Source organism: Thunnus maccoyii, chromosome 3, assembly GCF_910596095.1.
Source record: "Thunnus maccoyii chromosome 3, fThuMac1.1, whole genome shotgun sequence".
Taxonomy (NCBI): Eukaryota; Metazoa; Chordata; class Actinopteri; order Scombriformes; family Scombridae; genus Thunnus; species Thunnus maccoyii.
The window spans coordinates 32,103,150-32,127,884 of record NC_056535.1 but is presented as its reverse complement, the minus strand read 5'-3'; the positions used below and the strand labels follow the sequence as shown (position 1 = coordinate 32,127,884).

Here is a 24,735-nt window from a genome sequence, read left to right as displayed (position 1 = left end):
ATTTCAGCAACCAGTAACTCTTTTGGTATACATACGGGCATATCAGTGTTGTTTTAAGACAAACTTGAAAATATGTGAAGCTAACTTTCAATGCTGATAAAACAAATATCATATTCCCATAGTCTCTAGATTATAACTAATCTCAGAATTTCTCAGGCTTTAGTCATGTCCCTCTTAATTGGTTTTCATACTGGAAGCAGCACTCTTAAGGTTTCCAGCATATTCCCATGCACACAGAGTGAGTCAGTGTTACAGTAAGTCATGAACCTTTTAGCTTTCTCACTGTGAGGCATCCAGTACTGTTAATTTGACACATGCATTATTGTAGTAAATGATGTCTCTTTCTTAGAGCCATGCTGTTTAGGAGTTTGGGATTTCCCATGTTTACTCTAGAAACTGATTGCTTTTGTTCAGCTGCATGCCACTACAATGGTAATTGCGTCCCAGGGTGTATAAAAGTTCAAAAAAGTAATGGAAAAGTCAGAAAGTAGAAATGGTTGAATGAGATTAAAGTTTTAATCTCGATGATATAAAGCTGGCAGCGGTGAGTTAGGGGAGAGTTTACAGAGAAATGTTCTTACTGAGTGTATGAACAGTTTGATCCTGCACAGTCTCACACAAACACACAAAGGAAAGAGTATACACATTTCTTTATAGATACAAAAAAACCACAGTGACAATAGTTGTCTATTAGATTCAAACACCCGGTTGGTGTTTTCAGTTTTATCTGACTGTTGACACCTAAAGGACACATTGCAGTCAGCTGTACATAACTTGCACATGTGTGTATTCATGTATATTTGTATATTTGTGTGGGTCTGCAAGTATTTGTGCATTATTTTTGTTTGTTTCCCCCTCTTCTATTCTCCATTTTCCTCCAGTTGTTCATCCGTTCATAATGACAGCAGACAATTTGAAACCACACGAACACGAATACACACACAAGCTTGCCTCAGAGACAAATGTCATGTCCACTCATTGTACACACCAGCCTATTAACCTAACCATGAAACACCTATTTGTCAGGTAGCTGTCAGGTCAGCTCAATACAGCTGCTTTACTGCCAGGCTTCTTATTTATCAAACATGTGCCAGAGGAAGTCAGTGCAGCTGTCTCACCTCTTCAGCACACACTCTGCCAACTTTGTTTTCTAAGAATTATGTAATGCAACTATTTTGCATTATATTGCAGTTATCAACAAACTATCATCCAATTGCCTTTGAGGAAATTGTTTAACCCCTCTATCGCAGCTGCACCCGCAGGTAAATGTTGCAGTTCTACTAAATAAACATAGCACAAAAAGTAAGGAAATTTGCATTTAGTAGATTATTTCTTTGTTGTAACAATGCTTCTTGGCAATAAATCTTATACCGTTGGAAAGCCTGTTTATTTCCCTTTTAAATGGTGTCACATTTGTAAGGAATATGCATTTGTGGGATGAGCAGCAGAGCTGAGTATGTGGGTTGCGCCCATGAAAAATATGCCAAATCTTCTCTGCCAATGCCAAACAGCTTATTCTGCCATTGACTCTTGTTTGGTGTTTGGTCGATTGGATGATTTGTCGGTTTGTGGGGTCTATCAGAGACTACCTCCAGAATTTGGGAGTGGAGAGGATGGATGGTCTGCCAGCAGTCCTGACCTCGACCCCATTGAACACTTGTGGGATGAGCTTGGGTGTGCTGTTCGTGCCAGAGTGACCAACACAACCATGTTGGCTGACTTGAGACAAATGCTGGTTGAAGAATGGGATGCCATCCCACAGCAGTGTGTGACCAGGCTGGTGACCAGCATGAAGAGGAGGTGCCAGGCTGTTGTGGCTGTGTATGGTTCTTACACACACTACTGAGGCTCCTGTTTGTTAAATGAACAAATTGTTAAATTGCCGATATGTCTTGTTTCTTCAAACTTCAATCATCCAATCCACCAAACACCAAACAAGAGTCAATGGCAGAATAACCTGTTTGGCATTGGTAGAGAAGATTTGGCATATTTTTCATGGGTGCAACCCACATACTCAGGGTTTATTGCCAAGAAGCATTGTTACAACAAAGAAATAATCTACCAAACACAAAGTTCCTTACTTTTTGTGCTCAGTTTAGTTCCTACTACAATAAGTGAATGGAAGTAAGCTGAGAAAGAGCTAACTTACTGGAATGACTCACTAGCAAACCACAGAGCCATCATTAATATTATTAGTTTAACTTGTGCCTTCCCTGCTATGACAAGTTAAAATGTCCTTCATGAGAAAGTTTGATGCTTTGTATTGCTGGAAAAAAAAAAACATAATAGATTACAGCTGTCACACCATAAGACTGATAGTAAGCTGTGTCCAAAATCATTTATTACTTTTACATTTATTACTTTTGTCTGTGTCCAGCATTTGATAGCGTTGTCAAAAAGTAACTTTAAAGGTGCCCTGTGTGGTTTTCTTGCAAACAAACAAAAGTGAGTGTTACTCATCAGAAAACATTGTGTCTTTCCTTGAGGACTAACAAATGCAGTGAATATATTTCCGTCCTCATGAACACAGCTGGCTTCCAGTGAACTTACATGAGTCAGATATGGTTTCCAGAGAATTGACTTTTTTTTTTTTTACAAGTTAAGTGTTGTTCTAGATAAAAGCCATAATATGATGTAACTTCCACTATTGATAGTAATGACTCCATTCGTGTTGTGTTTATTTATTAAGTTGGATATCCTATCAGTGGCTGAACGGCATGTATTTTAAATATCAAAATACTGATCTCAAATCCCTTTGTTTGTGACATGTTAATATTCTTAAAAACAACCCCATTTCTATCAAAGAGAAAAACGATCTCCTCACTCAGAGGACAATCACAGTCATTGAGATTGAATAATCCTTTTATCTTCAGAGCACAGGGTCTTTTCTGAGATTGCAGTAGAAGAAAAAAACAAAAACAGAGACATTAGCTTTTGTTAATTTTTGTTTTTTTCTCTCAACAGCTGTCACATTAAAAAAAATCAAAGTGCATTTCAAGTTGTTGAAGTGCATTTATTATTTCTGTGTCTTTAATCATTTTAGTAATATATTTGACATATCAAGGATCACAGAATATTCTCGACTCATGAAGGTCAGAGTAAGCGAGAAAAAGAACAAAAGAGAAAGAACTAACTACTGTTAACTGAGCCTTGATTGTTCTGCTCTGTATTTTACTTTCTTTAAAGCTTGTAGAGAAAACAAATCTGTTTCAGGTTAACTTCATAAAAGTCATAATATTTCAAAGATTGTGAACATTTGACTTTTACAAGCCTGTATTTTATAACTACAACTTGTTTGTTGTTACCTACTTTTAATGCCAGTGCTGTGTGATATTTGAATGTGAACATATTTTAACATGTTAAAAACAAGATGTTTCACTCACATATAAATATAACATCTGCTATCTGGGGAAAAAAAGATACCTTATCATACAAAACACCTGCTCTGTGCAAACAGTCCTACTTTTCTTTAAAAACAAGGTGATAAAATGTGATGACTTTGAAGAACCCCATCAACCCAGAGCTCAAAAACAAGCAGCTTTTTAGAAAAAAAACAAATATTGTTCACATTCAATATTGTCTCTGGTCGTGACAACTAATACAGTCTGTCTTGTAATCCTTATATGACAATGTGTCATGTAATCTTAATCCAGACCAGCAGCACGGCTGCTAACTCCTGCCTGCTAGCTTTTCATCAAGATGTGTTTATTTGCTCCCTGGTTTTATTCCCTCTGGGATCCTCCAAACCGATGAAGTCTTGAACAACATGAAGAATGACTTTCTAAAATTATTAATCTGACATGGATTACTGGATGTTTCCACATGTGAACATGATACTAAATGAGGTGTTTCATCCCAACATGAGAGAGCCATCAATTGAAATGAAAAAAAAAAAAAAGAAGATAAATGATAGTCTTACAAAATGACTGATGGCACTACATTAAATTGTATTATAGGGCTTTTTAATGGCAAATAAATGCTGTCAAAATATTAGAATTCTTGTCAGACAGGATCTTTTTATATCTGCTGCATTACATTATGATGCAACTAATATTGATATTAGTGGCTTCACAATAAGCAGACTCATTTGAAAAACAAAACAAACAGGGTTTAAGGGGGTTTGATAAATCAATCACAGTGATACTGTGCTCCTTTAGGTCACCACTTATACAGACGATGCAGTGCTTTTCATTCCTTTTGGTTATTTCCTTCTTAATTTACAGGGGAATTTACACACTTTGCGGTACAAGAAAATGTACCATCTACAGAAACAGACAAATACAGGATGGTCATTTTTTCCAAGTTCAGTCCTGTTCTCATGTATTGTGGAAACTTATTTTACACTACATTTGGAGTTGGAACCCCATGTGTGTTTACAGGCATGGTAGTCAGAGATTTGTCGGGATGATACATTTGTGTTTTTTAGTGTAAAACTGGTTTTAAATATTTTCTTAAAAACAGACATTAATAATATAAACATATATAATAAAACAGAGTAATCATATTCGATTTGACAGCTCACTGACATGACAATTTTTAGACTTAAAACAACCACAAACTGCAGAGAACAATTAAAATAGACCATTCAATCACTACAATAAGAAAGGAACACAACTTCCTATTTTACAGGAACTCATAGTGCGACCTTGTATCTTTAACTGCCACCACACTGCTGCAAAATACTCACTTCTATCTCAATTGCATGTAGTGCCATTAATCCCCAACATCACCAATAAGCATTACTCTTTAATTTGCTTTTGCTTGAAAATCGCTTCTACAAAGCTCTAAACTCAAACACAGAATAAAAGTCAAAATTTCCATATGAACAAACAGGTCTGCTGTTGCTTATTATAATATAAACATGGATACTGGCTGATAGAGAGAGCCAGAGAAATAAAAGCTAGGGAGAAAAAGTAGATTATGCCTGTAAAGACAATTTGAATTAAAAAAAAATGCAAGGGGTTAATAGGAATAGTAAAAATAGTGCAAGAGAGGGAGACATAGATACATATGAGAGTGAGAGAAAGAGAGATAGCGCTGGCTTAATAAAGCAAGCCATTCATTGTGCAACATGGTGGAATTTAATCAAGTTATGATTAATGTGTTACAGCTGCCGTTATCTGTTCAATGAAACCTGTTTTCTTCTGTCTCAGCCAACAAGGTGAACGGGAACACACACAAAGACAGAAAGACACACACACACACACACATATGTCATATGAGTCATGATGCACACACACACTCACATACATGCTGGAAAGCAGATGTCAGGGTACACTGTGAGTCATAGAAGGTTTGCATACACTTACACATACACACACATACAGAGGTGCCACCCAGATATCCAGGTAGACGTTGTGCATCATAAAAGACGAGCATGCACACACATGAGTGAGTGATAAGGTGTTGAATAGAAATGGCAGCGTCTAATTGCATTTCTTTGTTAGTGTAATTTGATATGCTCCACAGACTGGAGCCTTAATCAACACCTTGGAATTACTAATCAAAATATTCCTCTGTCAGACATCTGACAGTCTGATAGTGTGTTTGAGTTTATGTGTGTATACTGTGTGTGTGCATCTCCATATCTCTGGGTTCATGTAGGGGCTTTGACCCCTGACCTTTGGGTCAAAGGTGGTTTTCTTTATGTCTTTATGTCATATGTAAAAACATGTACACTTATACACACGCACATACGCAATACTTACAATCACTGACAAAAAAAGCAAACACAAAAAAACCCTCATTTTGCAGGTGACATGTTAAAACTCTGTACAGTTAATAAGCTCCATCACATCTTGTTTTGTAGCCCCAAGTTGCTTGTTGACTTAAATAAACAAAAAAAAAACAAAACATGATTGCTTAAAAGTCCAAAATCCCCCAAAATCTTTGTTTTGAAAGGATATTCCTGACTGTCTTTAAAACTACTAGGCTGTGATTTGTAAGTAACAACCCAGAAGCCCGTCCTATCAAGAACTCACCTGTGCTCTCTGATGCTCTGAATCTTAAAGCCAGACCATGCCACAATTCTATTGCTTGAAAAATAGCAGGAGGGCTTTGAAACTCCCCACAGCAGAGGTTGTCTTTTTTTTTGTTAGATTCAATTTGTTGCTGCAAACAGCTGAACGTTCACAGGATGTTTTTTGAAAAGCTTTTTTTTCCAGCTGAGGTGCATAAGACGAAAAGGAGCAATAAAGGCTTCCTGCCATTGTCAGACCCATTTCTGTGTTGCATTGCAGGCATTTAATAGACACTCTCATCCACAATGACTTGCAGTGAAGTGCGAGTGGCAGAATAAGCTTAACTTCCTTCATCACCGACATTATGCACAGCCAATAACACAGCCAGAGATCTCAGCATGGTAGAAAATATAAAATATTCCTGTGATTGCTGAATTATCATGAAGAGAGGAAAGTGAGGAGAGAAAATAAGTAGTGAGAGGCAGAAAATGCACACAAACACACACACACACACACACATGCATTTTAACACATTACAGTCAGTTTGCCCTCCTGGCACTCAGGGCTTGAAATTAACCTTTTTCCTTAGCGTCCTGCAACTGTCCTAGACTTAACAACCATTGTCCCAATTCTTTTTTCCCCCACTCTACATAAGATACCAATATGTCCTCATGGTTTTGGTTGTCACTGTGGATTTCTTCGAGGGTCTTACTTGCTTAACCGCCGGTGTTATTCAGCCACTTCAGCATGTTTTGACTGCAGGCTTTTGGCTACATCGGTAGCTGACTGGGTATCCCAGGATGCATTTGCACCAACAGGTGATACACCGTATTTGGTGGCCCATTAGATTCTGTGACCTGTGGTGTTGGTTAGGTTGGTTTAGACTTGAGGAGTCACAGAACTTGATGGGTCACCAAATATGGTCTAACACCTGCAGCAATGGCATCATGGTGGAGATTATATTGAGCCAGGCTATAAGCGTTAGTATTTTCACAGTTAATATGTCACTTTATTAAGTTTTAACTTTTTTTCCAGGCGAGAAAGTCATTTAGATTCCCATATGTGGTCAGTTTATCCATTGCTTCGTTTTCTCTACTGTCCCAGACACCGTATCGTTGTCTGTCTCCCTCTTCTAACATTTAGAACAATTCACACCCCTTAGTGTGCACTGTGCACAAGCACTATTGTGTTCATGAGTCTAGTGTAAGGTGTGAATGTGTGCAACTGTGTGTGTCTGTTTTTGTGTGCAAGATGATGTAACTTTTGGGTGTGTTTTTGTGTTTGACAGCTTCACTCCCTGGCAAGGTGCCTGACACCTCTTCTCTGTCTCCATGCCTTCATAAAGATGTGCGAAAGCCTGTCTCGAACCGAAAACACTGACACATTCACACTCTTGTTACTAGGTAGATTTTTACTATGAGTCAACGACAACATCTGTGTACGATAGTAAACTTGTCTGACATCCATTTGTTTGTGTGAATGAGAGTGAGAGATGTGCAGTGCCGTCTTATGACCCTACAGGCATGTATTTACCCTTCCTCACAGGATCAGAAACTTAACATCACATCCTTCTTTTGGAGTCAAGTTCAGGGAAGTTTCAAATTAAAGCTTAAAGTTAACACCATAAACTCAAACTCATTGTTTCAACCCAACAGAAAGAACATGTCACTGTCTAAATACGCCTCCCTTAACTGGATATCAGAGCATCAAGACATCAGGTCAAAGTTTTCCCCCGGCAGGACACGACTGGTCCATTGACATTGAATTAATAATTGACTTTGTAAGCTAATAGACTTTTCGTCTGAGGTATTCCATCCGAGTGAGTTTGATTTGAATATAGGACTCCCAATGGTGAGTCAGAAAAAGTGCCCGTAACACAAGAAAATCACTGCGGCTGCTGTCGTTTTGTCTCAGCAGTCGTTCCATTACTCACTGTCTACAGGACCGCTTCAAGATTTATCTCTACATGACATAATTGCGGTCTGTCTGTCTCCTGTTCGTTTTAAGACGAGACTGGTTTAATTTCACAAATTACAGCTGAGCTGCACAATATTACAGAAATACCTGAGAGTCAAAACTCATGGTTAAACGTACCTACTGTTACATGGAACAGAGCAGGTGGGCTTGAATCAGGAGACAGCAGGCACAGAAACGGAAGAATTTATCTTTATTTGGGACTCAGGAGTGCAGGGAAAGCAAAACTAAACAGAACGGATGATCCAATAACAGGACTTAAATACAAACTGAATTAACAAGGAGGTAGGGAACAGGTGACTAGACGGTATAAAAGGCAAGGAGCTGATTGGCTGAGGGAAACATGGTGAGTAGGGCAGGGCTGACGAGGCTGATGGGAAGTATAGGAACACAGGAGGGACACATACAACCAAAACCCAGAAAGCCATTGAGACCAGACAGGACCAGGACAACTTCAATGTGTGTTTTGAAGCATTGTAGCTGATTATAAAACCCAGCAGAAGCTCTGACGGACTTTTCTCACTGGAAATTACATTCAGTACAAAGTAATAATCTACATTTTAATGTGATTGAATAATTGATTGAGCAAAACCCCTAACTGACGCATTGCTACGTTCTTTGTCTGGCTTCATATAACTTGAATTAACAGTCTGTGTTGGACTTTCATAAAGTACCACTCACTGTGTACTGGTAAGAAAAAACCTAATGTATAGACTGTATAGACTTCAGCCTTTGAGAATGTAAGAAATATAATGAAATACCTTGTCATACTTAATTGTCGCAAATGCCCTTCATGATATATATATATATTTTTTTTTTTTCTGGAGCAAGCAGCAGGTCTCATTCTGCCTCACAGGGAAAAAGCCCAGAATTAGATTTTGAGTAACTTAATATTCCTGATGAGCAGGTTCCCAGATATTTGAAACTTTTGCTACATCAAATAATAGAATTAAATGATGAGAAACTGAAGTGAAATTTAATAAGCATAATGTATTGCCCACTTTTCTTTGCCTGTCTATCTTTCTTTGCCTACTTTACTTTTACTTTTCTTCCCAATCTCCTTTCAGTCTTCCCCCAGTTTCACATTTGCGCTGCTTTATTTATAACAGAGGTAATATCCAGTATTTCATGGATGTTTAGGACATCAAAATTTAGCACATGCTACAGGAAGAGAAGGCTGCATTGAGTATACAGTGTACTGTTGGTGTTATATATGTGGATATATATTAACTTTGCTGTATTTCATAATGAGTTTAATGACCACAGTGTGGAGTCAAGAGTTTTTATAGAGTTTATTCTCGTAAGATGTTTTGCTGAAGTTCCTCGTTGTAATGCGAGTAAATCATTAACACTTTTATTCCGAGATTCAACAAGAGACACCATAAATAAATATGATTGTTGCCGAGATGATTAGTAGCTTCCATTGGCCTCTACTCTGTTTAACACTCTGTGCCACTAAATTAGATTTTGGCAGGAAATCTGTTTTACACTACAAACAGGGGGGGTTGTGCATTATCACACATCAAAGTGTGAATTTACTTCAAACTTTACCAGAGTTCAGTTCAGCTGTTGCCAAAGCTTTTGTTGCACTCAATACAGACAGTAAATATAAGAGTACTTATTTATGTCAGGATGCATTATAATGTTTTGTGTACACCTTGTCTCTGCAGTGCCTGGCTCGGTGCCGATGGAGTCTCTGCAGAATACGCCCTACGAGGAAAAGATCTTCATGCAGTGGAAAGCTCCCAACGAGACCAATGGGGTCATCACACTGTATGAGGTCAGTCGGATGTTATTGGTTTAAAATCCATGTACTAGGTAGTTTCAAAGTGTGAGGGTGTTGGATAGATTATGAGGAACACCTGTGGATTCTGCTGCAATCCAGTACAACAGCCCCTCTGTTAAAGATTGTCTTTGTAGACATGATGTTCAGTTCTTGACAGAGATTTTAGTCTGTGGTCACGTTTTGAGGCTGGTGTTGTTGTGTTTTATTGGACTATATTGACAGATAACTCATCCTAGAATTTAGTGAAATCAAATAACCCTTAACAATTAACAGAATGCAATTAGATCAACTTTTTACTATCAATTAAATTCTTATTAATATCAAGCTAACTTCAAATTTCTAGTAACAGGTTTATGTCTTATTTCAGAATTACGTTTCTCCTTCTATTTAATGTCTTTTGACTTGAAATGATGAGTTGATTGACTTGTTGAGTTCACTAAACTTATTCAATTTAACTTAATTGCTCCTAAATGAAGTTTAAGTTTGAAGAGACTTGTTTGACGAATACTTATTTTGATACATATTTGTTAAAACTTAGATAATTAATGTAAGTAAACATCAAACCTCACTTGTGCTGCTTGTTAACTTGACTGTAATTAATGTTTTAAGGTCATCAAATGTGTCACTAAAGTTCAGAGAAGTTGATTCAGTTAGATTTACATAGCAGCACCTTATTAAAAAAATGAACAAACTATTCAGTACTACTTCAGTTCACATGATTTTAAGGCAGAAGGAAACTTTTTAAGAAAAAAAAAGCTTCACAGTGGTTTGTTTCAAGGCCACTGGAATGTAAAGGATGTACAAAAAAAGACTAAAGGTTTGGAGGTTGAATACTTAATGTTTTGACACGACCATGATCTGCTTGGAGTGCATCAAAGTTTACTGACAAACACACTCAAAACATACAAAGGTGAATGTTTCTTTTTTTTTTCTTTTTCACTTCAAGTAGATATCATTTCAGATTTTTGAGGATTGAAACCATTGGGTTGTAACAGTGTGTGAAGCAGAGGGTTGCAGGTTAGATCTCAGGTTTAATGCTGATCTCATATCTGAGAACTTTCATTTCACCTCGGCTGGCCTTCCTGCAGCGTTCTGCCTTATTACAACTGCAGCAGTGTCTGTCTGTCCATCTGCAGCCAAAATCCACTAAGATCTCTACCATCGCCACTGGCAAGGGCCAACCAAACAAGTTACACATGGGAAGATTTGGGTGGAAATTATTTTTGAACTGATCTGAACCACATGGAATTTAATTTCTAAATTGTATCCCAAAACATGTGACCTGCTGTACGCCGAATGTATTTGGAAACTAGATACATCTCAATCCGCAACCACCATAACATCCTCCGCTCTTCTGGAAAGGCTGTCAGTGTGATTTTAGGAACCGAGCTGCAGGGATTTGCTTTCATTCAGCCACAAGACCATTAGCGAGGTTTGCCACTGATATCATGATATAGCGGTTAGCCCTGATCTGCCATTATAAGTCATGCCAGCAGTGTTGGAAGGTGTTGAGGTTAGGGCTCTGTGCAGAACAGTCAAGTCATTGTAATTTAAACAGGAAGTGGCCTTCCCCTAACATGTTGGACAGGGGTATCTTTATACCTTTGGCAGTATTATGTATTTTGCAAGGTGTAATTGAATTCATAAAGTAGAAAATGTGGCAAAAAGTCAATCTAATGTCATTGCCTGAGATATAGTAGTTGTCATAATGCTGCATCACAGCAGCTTGACCAAGCAACGTCATAAAGGAAAACATGCAACACCATTTTTTTAAGAAAACCACTTGATAAATATATATGAAGATAATATACAAGGCAGGAACTTTGTTTAAATCAATGGAAACCGTGTTGTGTTTTTCATATTTTAATCTTGCACATCCCTGTCAGGTCACATCGTTATCAAATATGAGCTACATCCAGGAATAGATACGAACACTCGTAATAAAATTAGATACGAGCAGCGATTTAAAAGTGCGTGTAAATTCTCGTGGAAGCACAACGAGAAAAGTAGGGGCGTGAAAATAAAAAGAAAGTGGAAGAGAGACTTATCCTCTGACAGCCCTTGAGACAATGTTTGGGAAAGAGTGAGATAGAGAGACAGATTGAGACACGTGGGTGTACACTTTTGTGTGTGTATGTGTATGTGTGTGTGTGTGTGTGTGTGTGTGTGTGTGTGTGGTTATAGACGGTTTATTCGGGTTGAAGTTGAGTTGAGCCTTCTATCTAATGAATTATTGACCCATTCTCTGTCTCCTGTCTGCCTCTTATATCACTGCATCAAGGAGCTACCTCACACTAAGACCTGGCAGGGCTATTAGTGTGTGTGTGTTTGTGTGTGTTTGTGTGTGTGTGTGTGTGTGTGGTCCAGGTATTTCTTATGCTGTGGGGACGTCAATCTGTTTACACAGTCATGTTGTGGGGACTCGCCTCACTTATGGGGACAAAACACAAGTCCCCTAACTGTAAATCATTATTTTTAGGGTGAAGCTTTATTTTAAAGTTAAGGTTAAGGTTTAGGTGGTCATGGTTAGGGTCAGGATAAGTCTGTCTTAAGAGGCCTGAGTGTAGAAAATAGACCTCACAGGTTCTTCAGCAGGGAAGAAATTGTAAAAACTATACTAAATGGTATAAATAAATAGTCCCGGTCTTGACTTTTAATATAAGTCCACTCCTTTCTCTGCCAAAGAATGCCCCTCTTTTGTCTCTCTTCTCTTAATTTGAAAATGTCTCTTCAAATTTTGACACACATATTGTTCATTTTGTGTTTCTGCTGATATATAAATCTAAACTTTCTGCTCTCGCTGTCTTCTGATGACAGGATCATACTTAAAACCAATAGATTGACTTTGTGTATCCTGACACACAGTTACAAATGACTTTTAAAATACACACCTCATACGCATATTTTCATTATTCATAAATCCATTATTTTTTTTCAATCAAACACTTAACCTATGAAATGTCAAATCATTGACAAAAAATTATATAAAAGAGAAGGACAGCAGCCAATTTGAGAAGCATGGAAAACAGAATGTTTGGCATTTTTGTTTGATAAAGGACTAAAAAGATTTTCTGTTAAAAAAAAAGGTCCTTGACAGGCTTTCTGTCCACACATAAGCAAACCTGCACAGGTTTCATTTGCCATAATGTTCCCAAGAGGCAGTTGGATCAATAATTGTATCTTAGATACACTAACCAAGTGCTCAGTTCCTGCTCAATTAATTAATCGACTTATCTTTTCAGCAGAATTATAGTTGCAGCTTTGCATTACAAGTTGAGGAGTCATGTTAGAGGAAGCGCACAGCCGAAACAGCTTGGTTATTTAGATCATTGCTTGTAATGTCTAACACACTTCTTTGCTAAAAATATTTCACATATAGCGGCTCGATTGAGAGCATATGATGTATTTTAGCAGCGTGTTTTCAACTCATCTTTCAACCTCACAAATCAACAGAAGCACATCTTATTTTGGCAGCATCTTCCTCTCATATAATTGCCTCTATTTTCTCCTGAGCCCTGTCTACCTCCTAACATCAATCTCCAATCTCTCCTCTCTTTCCTGCGCACTACAATGACCACTCAGTAGCATCTCTGAGACCTCCATTAGACCTCGACCCGGAGCTTGAAAAACGCTCTCTGCAGTCTATAAACCTCTCGGGACCATCATCAATTTCGCCTTGTTTTGTGTCGGTTTCATTAATATGAATCTAAGCTCCCTGCCCTCTCTGCCCGGCGGAGGCGGCACGTCTCAGCATCATCTGTTAAACATATCAGAGTCTCAACACAATGTGCTGCTATTAGAGATAATTACTATAATTGCAGCTATTGACAGGATTAAAGGCATCATCTGCAACATCTAAAGGGGCTCTTGTCGTGTCCTATCCTGCTCTGTTGTCTCTTGTATTTTCTTTTTTTTATCCTCTCTGTGTCCCTCGCTTTTCAGGACAGAAAGCATGAATTACACCATGGACAATGAGAGGGAGGGAGGCAGGAAGGAGGTGGTGGGTGGGGGGTGAGATAGATGGGTGGAGGTGGAGAATTGTTAGGGGAGAGATAAGGAGAATGAGAAGAACGAAGAGAGAACTGGGAGAGGAGATAAAAGGTATCGAGTGAGCAAGTGTTGGAAAGAAAGAGTATTCATCATATAGCGTGATTACATGAATTAATTCAGTGTGCAAATATGATCACTTCATCTCTCGTATGTATTACTATAATTGCAGCTAATTACAGGATTAAAGGAAACATCTGGGTGAGATCTAAAGGGACCAAGGCCCCCCTCTCTCTCACTCCCCCTTGTCCTCTATTCATCTGAGTAAGGATAAATGGTGTCTGGGGAAAATGTGATGGAGGGAGGAAGTGTAAAGGGGAGGGGGGGGTAATTATTGATAAAAATTTGGAGAACTATTAATATGTATTTTTAATGGATGCAGGCGTGAGGAGTGATGATTCTAAAACAGCATTTTTTGGGGGTTTTTTTTTGGTCTCAAAGCCTCGTGATCTACCACTGCAGTAATTCCATTAATTCTAATCATGCCACAAAAAGCAATTATAATCTCAGATCTATAGACAAATAAATAATGGCCTGACATGTATTTTATATCTATATCTCTGAAATATAGACAAGCTAGTCTGTAGAACCAGAATTCATCAAGTGCTGTCATCTGTTTTTATTTGTAATCAATAATTTAGGCGTAATGTCCCATTTTTATTCCAAATTTCGTTTTATTTTGGACATAAAATTATAAGGGAAATGGGGACTTTTTAAGACATTTTAAGTATCTGGAACTTTTGTACATCGGAGAACTCGGTAACAAAGTTAACGCAGGTTTTACTGTAATCTTTTTAAATTGGCACGGCACATTTAATTGGCACTTATGTCAGTATGTCTTTCTTATAGCTGACATTTAGTCTCATACAGGTTTGAAATTCCCATCAGCCGGCAGACAATTGCTGATAAATGAGTCCTATCCCATCCTTCACTTTGGCTGGTCACCGCCAATCAGTTGGAGAATACATCAAATTGTAAATTTATAATCCAAAATAATGAGCGTGAGTGGTGAATTTAGGATGAACTTGACATCATGGCAAGAGGACAAAGTAGTTAATTTCAAGTCTTTCCGTTCCTTCACAGAGTAGATTAGACTAAAATTGATGCTGGATTTTCACTCTGATCTTCTTAAACTGGCATGGTGCAATTTAATTGGTGCTCAAGCTGGTCAGTAGATTTGAGCCAGTTTGGATTTAGCTGCAATTAAGTCTAAAATGTAGGAATTAAAAATATGAGATGTTAAATCTTCAATTTGTTCTATAGGTGATTTTAAACAGATATAGATGGTCAGTGTTTGATTTCAAGAGAAGCTGCCCTTGTATCAGGATTTTAATTTGTAATTTCTTGCAGATTTATATACTAAACAGAAAAAATATTTAATACAGGAGTTTCAATCCAATGAATTCCAGCATTTACGTATAATATATATACTGCAGAAAAAAAAGAAATGTCATGATAAAACCGCAGCAGCTGTCAAAGACCTTTGAAAATAAGCACTGCTGAATGTGAAACTGAAGGTTTCCACTCTAATTGATTTAAATGAATCTATATATTCTGCCATGAAAGACTCCCTGCGACTTCTCCCTCTCCGGCACCTCAGAAAATACACACATATATTGATGGTTGCTGAGATGAGAGAGTAGACAAACACTCAAACACACACAGATCATGACCTTGTCAATCCCTTCTTTGACTGCCTCATCAGACCGTCCAGGCATTTCAGGTCTTCTCTGTTAGCTAGTCTGCCTCCCTGCTGGTCTCTGCAGAGTTATTCCTGAACCCCTGCTAGCTTAACAGATGCTGGTGCTAACATTGATTAGAATAAAGTAGTGAAGCAAGTCATGGAATCATAGCTTTGCTGATCCGGTTGGACCAACCAATTAGTCAAATTATTTCATGTTTAGTCCTAATCTGGAAATAACTGAATATTCAGGTTTTAATCTTCAGGTTTTCATTATTTTGTTTTAAATCTACTCTGTTTGAGGACAACACTAATTTTCTTTGGTTGGTTGGACTATGGTTGGTGTCCCTGACCCTAACCCTGATAAAGACTATGGTTGGTGTCCCTAACCCTAACCCTAATAAAGACTATGGTTGGTGTCCCTAACCCTAACCCTAATAAAGACTATGGTTGGTGTCCCTAACCCTAACCCTGATAAAGACTATGGTTGGTGTCCCTAACCCTAACCCTAACCCCATACCAAAAATCATGGGGTTTTTTTTAACCATGAATGTGATCTTTTGCTAACCATAACCACATAGTTTTACTTATCAAAATGTAACCAAACCTTAACTGTAGGAGATCAGCAACCGTCCATATGAGTCATTTTTGGGAGGCACTGATATATTACCTATCATGTAATTTAGACATAATGACCTCTTGAATCCCGTGTGATCATCTGTCTTAATGCAGTGACATATTTCAAGGCATTCAACCCTCCAGCTGCTCAATATCCAGCAGCAACATGGGGGGAAGAAAAAAATAAGATTTTGCTGACAAGTCTTTGAGCTGTTTAATCCAACACACCAAAGTGATAGGCTACTAGTACAGTATAGTTATTCTGTTCTGGTCTTGTGTGTGAATAACTTTACTCCCCAATTCTTTTCTCTTCAAACAGGGCCTTTAATCAATCACAAAAATCAATACTGGCAACCAGTCTGGCATTTATTACAGTGAGTTACTCTGTTCCAAGCTCTTGACTTCTGTAGAAACAGCAGATATATAGTTGTTACATTCTCTTGCCCTATTGCTGGTTTCTGAACAAAGGAATGATTGATTCTCATTATGAGAGCAGCAGTCGCCTGAGGTGATCTCGCTATTGATTCCAATTACTGTTTACTGAGCGATAGCAGTGGTGCAAAACAGGAAGTTAAAGACGCCTCAAAAAACCAACAAGGCAACTGACGACTCAAAGATGGCAAGACAGAGTTCACCAGTGTTTTCTGCGTCTGTGAGATTCCTGCAGTATAACAATTTAAATGGTTTCATAAGAAACGTTGAAATCCTCAGTAATATGTGGAATTTTAGATTTTAGCATATGAAATTATCTGTATTTGTAAGACAACAATATTAAGGCTAAAAGTACTCCAGACATTCACTGCTGCTATATTGATCCATCCTTAAAGGACCAATCTGTAACTTTTAATAAATAATTTGCAATTATTGCAATTATGTGTAAATACTGTAGTAATTGACGATTTTGACTTACTGATGAACGGAAATGATCTGTATTTGTAAGACAACATTATTAAGGCTAAAAGTACTCCAGACATTCACTGCTGTAATATTAATCCATCCTTAAAGGACCAATCTGTAACTTTTAATAAATAATTCGCAATTATTGCAATTATGTTTAAATACTGTAGTAATTAACGATTTTGACTCACTGATGAAAATAAACATTTTGGTTGTATATTAACTCATCATCAGTGAGCTTATTGTCCCATTTTACTCATATATAGACACCTCTGACACCATCAGAAACGTTACTGGTTGACCAGCGTTAGCAGGTGTATCAAAAGACCTGTCAGTGTCGGAGTTATGACGGAAGATTTCCAGTCCCATCTTCTAAATCTTCAAGAAGGGCTGAACTAGTAGTTTACCATGTGGATGTCTTGTCCTTAAACAAAGAACAACTACACTGCTCAACCGTGAAAACTGTTTACTGACAGGCAGGTTGTTTGGGGATTTGACCTCAGTTGGCTTCTAACGCCAGACTCAAAGCTTAAACACAGTCTTTTACAGGAAGTTTACTTTGAGTCTGAAACACACACACACACACACACACACACTCAGGCTACTGATTGAGATCGGCAAGAGATGATCTCTGCAGAATACTGCCCTCCATTAGTATGTGCATTTTTTGTTGTTGTTGTTGTTGTTGTTTTTTTACTGCAGTATAGCTCAACAGCAGTTGAAAATACAGGGGGAGCACATACAATACAGTACAGCCCACACACATATAGAAGCAGCTTCTATAGGTACAAGATTTAACCAGTGTTTCTATAGAACAGTAGAAAGCATGTACAGAAATAATTGCTGCTTATAAAACTTAGTCAAAAATAGAAACAGAACCTTCACTGATGAACAAAAGTGAAAAACAGAACTTTGATCCTTTATCCGTCTTCTGTCTCTTCCTGCTGTTTTCCTCTTTCCCTCTGTATTGTTTTTCATTTCTGTCAATAATGGACTATATTTAGTACGGCTTTCAAGTCCTTGAGCTGCTGACCCCATTTACTCTGTCACCCCGCCTGTTCGGCCTGCAGGGGAACGGCCCAGTATCACTTACACCTGTATGTGTGTGTGTATCCGTGTGTGCTTGTGGATAGTAATGCAGCTCTACTTTTCCTTTTTTGTTTGTATTAATCTCAAATATTTATTACAGCCTTGCATGGTTCAACTCACTGCTAGAACATCTCAAGCTTAAAAAAAAAAGAAGAACAAATTGTACTTTTAAAATGATAAGCGATGTGCATGTGTGGGCGCGTGGAGTTCAGAAGGTGATTTAACTGACTCTTCCTCCTCTGGTTGTAATCAGTGATTTTCCCATCAATGATGTGATGATAGGAGTCTTTTACCACTTCTACTCAACAGTGTTTCTCAGATAAGTATATTTTTTTGACTAGGAGACAAGAGTGTTGTCATGTTTTAAAAAAGATGTGGGCTTTCACCTCCAGAAATAGTAAAGTAAATCAGTTTAGTCACAACTGTTGAGTTATAATCAGCTTCAATAGCTTTGTTGTGAAAATATGTGCATTAAAAAAATATGAGGGGTCGTTGTTTTCCGAAGGCACTGAAATAATTTGATCGTCATGTCAAAACAATATGCCTGGAAATGAGCCAAAAGAGACTCTCCTCTTTCTAACAAACTGAGCAACACATTAGCACCAGGGAATACAGCAAGCCTGCAAAATGATGCCATATAAGCCTTATGACTGTTAGCATATCCTTTAATCTTTTTTGGGTTTTTCATTTGAGCCATTTCTTCTCAGATCTTTGGATGGAGTTTGGGGACTTGGTATGATTCATTTAAGCAGATCTGAACATTGTTGTTGAACATGGGTGTGGACTAAAACAACCGTATTGAGACCCTTTCAGGATATGGTTTTCATCTGTTCCCAAACACAATGAAACACAATGAACCCAATTGCTAGGTTTACTATGACAGTATGACTAGCAGTAATCAGTCGCTAGCAGTGAGCTGGAGAGAGAATAGAGATCCAACCTGGACTAGTGCAACTAATTACATTGCCTTCTTGGTATTTGGGCAGATAGGACCTTCTTCAGGATCTACTTCCTGTTTTTATGTTCTTGCTGCCATCCCAGACACAACTAACCAATGAGCAAGCCACTTTTAGTGATGCATTTTGGTTCATCCACTGATCCGAACCAGAGCAAACAAACTAAAGGTTTGAAAACGCCCCAAGTATTTAAGCTGGACTATTAATATCCCTGTGAATTAGTGTAGAATATCAGTTGTCCATGTCTCATCATTACCTGCAACCGTGGTTCCCAGATTTACTTCAACTACTGTAGGGCAGCATCAGTCGAAAACAAACTTCTACATCTGTTCATCTTTAAATGTGACTAGAGTAATGCTGAGAATATAAAAATAACAAAAAAGGGAGAGAAGTCTCTTCTGCTGTTTGCTCCAGAGACTTTTTTGTAGAGGAGACTGTTAATTTACATAAGCATGTAACCTGCAACTAGTACGGTTAAACCCATTTGTGACAATGCATAATCAATGCACTTTTGATTGGCAGCTATTTGTAACCGTTTTGATTAATTATACTCTCTTATTTTCTTGAGGGGATGAGTTTATAAATATTCTTCGCTTGTAGTTATTTTTGTGGACATTGTTGCTTCTAAAATAACAAGCAAACATTCACACACAAACAAAGATGTAGATAATGTATTAAGAAAAAAATCAATGTACATATCAAAGGGAATAAACGAGTACTGGTCTCTTAAAACAATTCTGAAACCGTAGAAGCCAGACGGCTCTAATCTGCCTGCCAGTAGTCAAAGAGAAGAGGATTATACACCTAGACACATGAACACACACACACACACACACACACACACACAAAGACAGGGGTAATAGTCAGAGAGGATTATCCATCCAGACCCGTACCCTCTGTAGGGGTGGGGGTCCTAGACACACACACACATACACACACATACACACAAAGTCACTCACACACGCAGGATTATCCTCTGCACTCTAATCTCTCAGGCACTACTTCCTGCCCTGCAGCCAATCAGGGCTCCTCTGCCATCTCTCTAGCCAATCACATGTCCCCTGAGAACCCCGAAGGCCAAAAACTACAAACCAGCTGTTTGCTTAGTTTTTTTTTTGAAGGAGGGAGGCATAACTGCACATCCCTTGATGTCTTTTCCTGTCAAATGCTCATTTTCATTTTCTAATATTTTCCCTTTTCATTTCTCTCTTATTACCTCGGTGCTGACGCCAGGTCTCCCTCCGCTGTGGTTATTTGTTTGTTTCTTTTCTTTATCGCCCCAATTGTACAACCAGTTATGCCTCTGTTGAGTTTATTTTTAATATTCTTTAATATATTTCCACTTCACTGAGTGAGTGCAGTGGGATGAGGGCAACATTTAATTTCAATAAATAAAAAAAAAAAAAAAAAAAAAAGGAAGAGAATGTCCTCTGCAGCTCTTCTGACCTTCTATTTTTTTTAATACCACCACAGAAATATTGTGAGGGTGCTGTGATTCTAGCTTTTGACCTATCGCTATTGGTTACAGTCTGGTTACAACAGGAAGAATTTAACCCTTTCCTAACCTTAGCTTTGATGAAAAACAGTATGATACCTGAATGTAAAATACATGTTAATAGTCCAGTAAGATTATTTATCTCAATAATATAATGAGCACTATTGTAGTGGTGTTAGAGGGTGAGTGAACTAAATTTGCTTTCAGTAAAAAAATATTTAATTAATGAGCATTTTCACTCACCATTTTTAAAGAAATACCAGGTTTTAAATGCAACATTTCAGATTTTTGACGTCTACTGGCCTGATGTGTGTGTTTCTGTTGTGCACTGAGGGTCCTTTCTATATTTCTATATATTATATGTGTTTAATATTGTTTTCTTTACATGCATGTTGGCACATACAGCATATACCATGACATGATATTGTCAACTAGCATATGAACACTGTGGCTTTAATTTTGTCCTTATTTTTATTTCCTGTTACATACAAAACAAATAGAAATTTGGTTTAAAAGAAAATTGTGTCTATTTTTCATGGCTGTAACTTGCTGATACATTGACAATCACATGGCCGTAACATGCAAAAATAATCACCGCTGATCTGTGGTGACTAATGAGCGAGAGCAGAGGGAGATGTGAAGTCTACATTAGCATCTAGAGGGAGAGTGCCCTTCCTGTCACTCGTCTTGGCAAGAAGTTGCCGTGCGGCTGTCAAACGAGTGTCAATCGGATGCGAATTCAGGCCGTTTTCTGTCAAACTGTCACCGACGGCTGATTTTCTAGAGTGATTTTTCTAGAGTTCACCTTTTCCTGGGTGAACCGAGTTTCTTTCTCACCAGAAAGTCTTTGATACTTTTATAGCAGGGAGGTTGGTATTGATTTTGATGTGAACTTTGCTTGCAATGGGCTGCCGTACTAGACAAATGCAGGAGCACTTTTCCAAAATACTTCTTCTTCGCTGTCATTCGTTGAACTTTATATTCCCATCGCTCTTCCCTTCCCTGCCTCTGGACCGCCGATTGAACAGCCTGATAAAGCGATCGAGGCCTTTGTCAGAGATTAACAGCTCAGCTATTTATGAAGCTAGAGTATTATTGCTATACCGCTCATCTCTGCGTTTCTCTCTTTTGTTTTTTCCCATCTCTCTCTCTTGTGTATATTTATCTCATTGAGAACAATTGTGCTGCCTGGAAATTTTTTTTTTTATCAGGCTATATTTAGTCCTCATCTCGCTCTGTCCCTCTCTGTTTTTCTTTCTCTCGCTTCTGTTTGTTTATCAAGAGTCGATGAGAACAATGGATACAGCAAGGCTAGGAAATATTATGTGTTGCTATTTCTTTCTCTGGTTAATGTATCTACTTGTGAACAATAGAAAAACGGGACGAGGAAAACACCAAAGATCCGATTCCCATTTGTGTTTTTGTGTATGTATGCATAAGTATTCATGTGTGCATTTGCATACATGTTGGCATTTATTCCATTTACATACATATTTGGGTTGGTATGTCTGTCTCTGTGTGTGCGTCTGTGTGTGTGTATGTGTGTATGTGTGTGCACATCTTGGTATTAGCACATGTGTGTGTTTGTCTTTCTATTCGTAGTGACCCAGAATGTTTTGACATTTTAAAGTTGGGAAGCAGGAGAACAGTCCGTCCCAAATGAAAACTTCTAAAAACAGAAATGCTGGAATTGAAAAGAATAGGTGCCGACTATGTTACAGGGCAAGGCAGGAGGTGTCAGGGTACACGGTGAGTTTTTTTTATCCAGGCTTTATTCTGTACTGCAACTATAAGAAAGTTACAAAACGTCTTCCTGTCCTGAATTCATCTTAGGAAGCTCATTTTTTTCTCACTAAGTTGGAAGGCAGGATTGCAAATGTCAAGGTGCAAAGAGATGAGAAGGATTATGTGTTATGCATATCGGGGCCTTGACACAGTTAGTAGAGAGAGTTTAAAGGCAGGACAGGAGATGGCGCTATTATTTATCTTGTATGTGGGAAACTTTAGAAAATATATTGTGTTATTTTTTATGCTTTAGAGGGCAGAGCAGGTGGTATAAAACATTATGAAATATAACACTGGGGTGTTTTTGGAGACAGTGTCTAATGAGCAGGACAGGAAGTGTCAAAACAGAGAGAGTATAGTAGATTTGTGATGGCAAGGGTTTTCCTCTGATTCTGTTTGTTATTTTAAATATCTTATACCACAACCTGTTATGATATTAGCATTAACAACTAGCACAAATGGATCCACTTTCAAATATGTCATACAGATGTTGACAATGACATCATTGCCAAGGCGATTTTCTTAGGGTTGGTTATTAATTTATTTTAGGGTTAGATAAAATCATTTTCATCTAATTATCATATTTTAAGAAGAAAGCCTAAACACAGAACCATACAAGATTTATAACTATTATAAAAATGCAGAGGGAAGAGCTTCATACGCCAGATTAAGTAAAGAATAGCATTTCCACTTCAAACAAAGGATTTTGAGTATTCAACAGAGCGAAGGAAACAAAGGTTACATGAGACTGAAAGCAAAACAGAAGAAGTTTAGTCAAAGGGCAAGAAAAAGCAAACGTGCTGCACATAAAGTTTCAGAGTTAGGAACAATTATCGATGTGCCTAATAGCAGTGTACTGTAGATGAAATACATAATGTTCTATAGCCTCAGCCCCTGGGCATCAGTCTGTATAAATACATAGTGATAATAAAGACTGGAGGGAAGTCTGCCAGTTTACCAGTGTTCAGCCCCAGTGTCACTGTTAAAAGGGACAGCAGAGAGTTAGGCACTAACTCAACCCAACTTTATCTGTTTATACTGCTGTAATTTGCTTCGGATCAGAGCATCTACTAAATGCTTGAATAATAGAGAGGTAGTAAACAATTCCAAGGTCCACTCAAGTGAATGAAAGAGAAATAAAACACAAACATCTCACATAGTTCCTACTTAATTCGACACCACTGAGATAGTAAGAAACGAAGCCACCACATATTTTCTAATAAAACGAACAAGAGCACAGGGAATAAAAAAATGGTAAATGACAAACGTGAATTAAAATAGCATTTCTACAGCAGCGATTCCACGACGACGCCTCGTAACATTGTTTATTTCCATAAAACTTGGCTAGAGCTCCGAATGCTGCAGCCCCGCAGGGCACACACACACACACACACACACACACACACACACACACACACACAGCTGCTGAGGTGTGTTTGATGAAGAGGACTACTGGGTAAAAACTACGGCTTCTAATACTCACCAGCATCAATCTCCTGCATGGACAAATATGTGTTGTGATCACACAGGGTGAGACCACACGAAGAGATGCACCAACACCTGCAGAGACACACTGTATTCTCTTATTTTAATTTAAACTAACTGTGTTACTGGTTAATTAATCATTTACTAATGCAGCATAGATCAGTAATAAGGCAAGAACTTACAAGAACAGAGCAGAGAAGAACTTACTTTCTACTGTTTCATCTTTCAGTGTGTTAATAGTGTTAATAAGTTGTTAATTAACTGAAAGGAAGCGCCGTGCTGGAGGAGAATTACCACCGACCAGAGAGATTTTTTTACAACCATCCAAAAGTTGTCCTTACTAATGGCTTACAACCGATCTATAAAGCAGCGGTAAATGATCTGTGAAGTATTTATAAAGCACTTAGTCACAACAAAACCTAAAGGATACCTTACTAAAAAAGTGGTACCCAGGCATTAATTGTCTTCCCTCTCTCTCCATCACTGAACCATCTATCCTTTGGTCTTTCTCCCTCTTTTTTCCTCTTCCTCTAATCCTTTTTCTGTATCTATCTGTATGTTTACTTCCTCTGTCTTACTTACTAATTCAATCACACACACTCTTTCAAACACACACACCTTCCCCTCCGGTGAGTTATCCCCCACAGACGTACACTCTATTACCCAAGATGCACTGCCCCTGCTGCGCGCCTGCCTTTTCATTGGCCAATAAAACAACCTGAACTTTATGGCTCTACCGATTCCAAGTACATCAACTAGGAGAGGGAATGGTTGAGTAGATCAACCGTGGAGAGAGAGATAGAAAGAGAGAGAGAGAAAGAAACGGTGGGAAGATTGAGAGAATAGTGGAGAAAGAGGAAGAGGAAGAGGAAGAAGGGAAGAAGAAAGAAAATACTCAACAGTCAACATGGAAAGAGAGAGAAGAGAGAAAGAGCGAGTAGGTAAGATGAGGGGAAAAAGGC

General features: G+C 38.2%; 1 protein-coding gene across 1 annotated transcript in view; it reads left to right on the top strand.

Annotated features, from left to right (window-relative positions):
* ptprt (protein tyrosine phosphatase receptor type T) overlaps positions 1–24,735 on the top strand; it is a 289,634-nt gene that overhangs the window by 111,814 nt on the left and 153,085 nt on the right. The window contains exon 11 of the mRNA XM_042406727.1: positions 9,605–9,714. Within this exon, the coding sequence (XP_042262661.1) occupies positions 9,605–9,714 (110 nt within the window). The remainder of the gene's footprint in view (positions 1–9,604; positions 9,715–24,735) is intronic.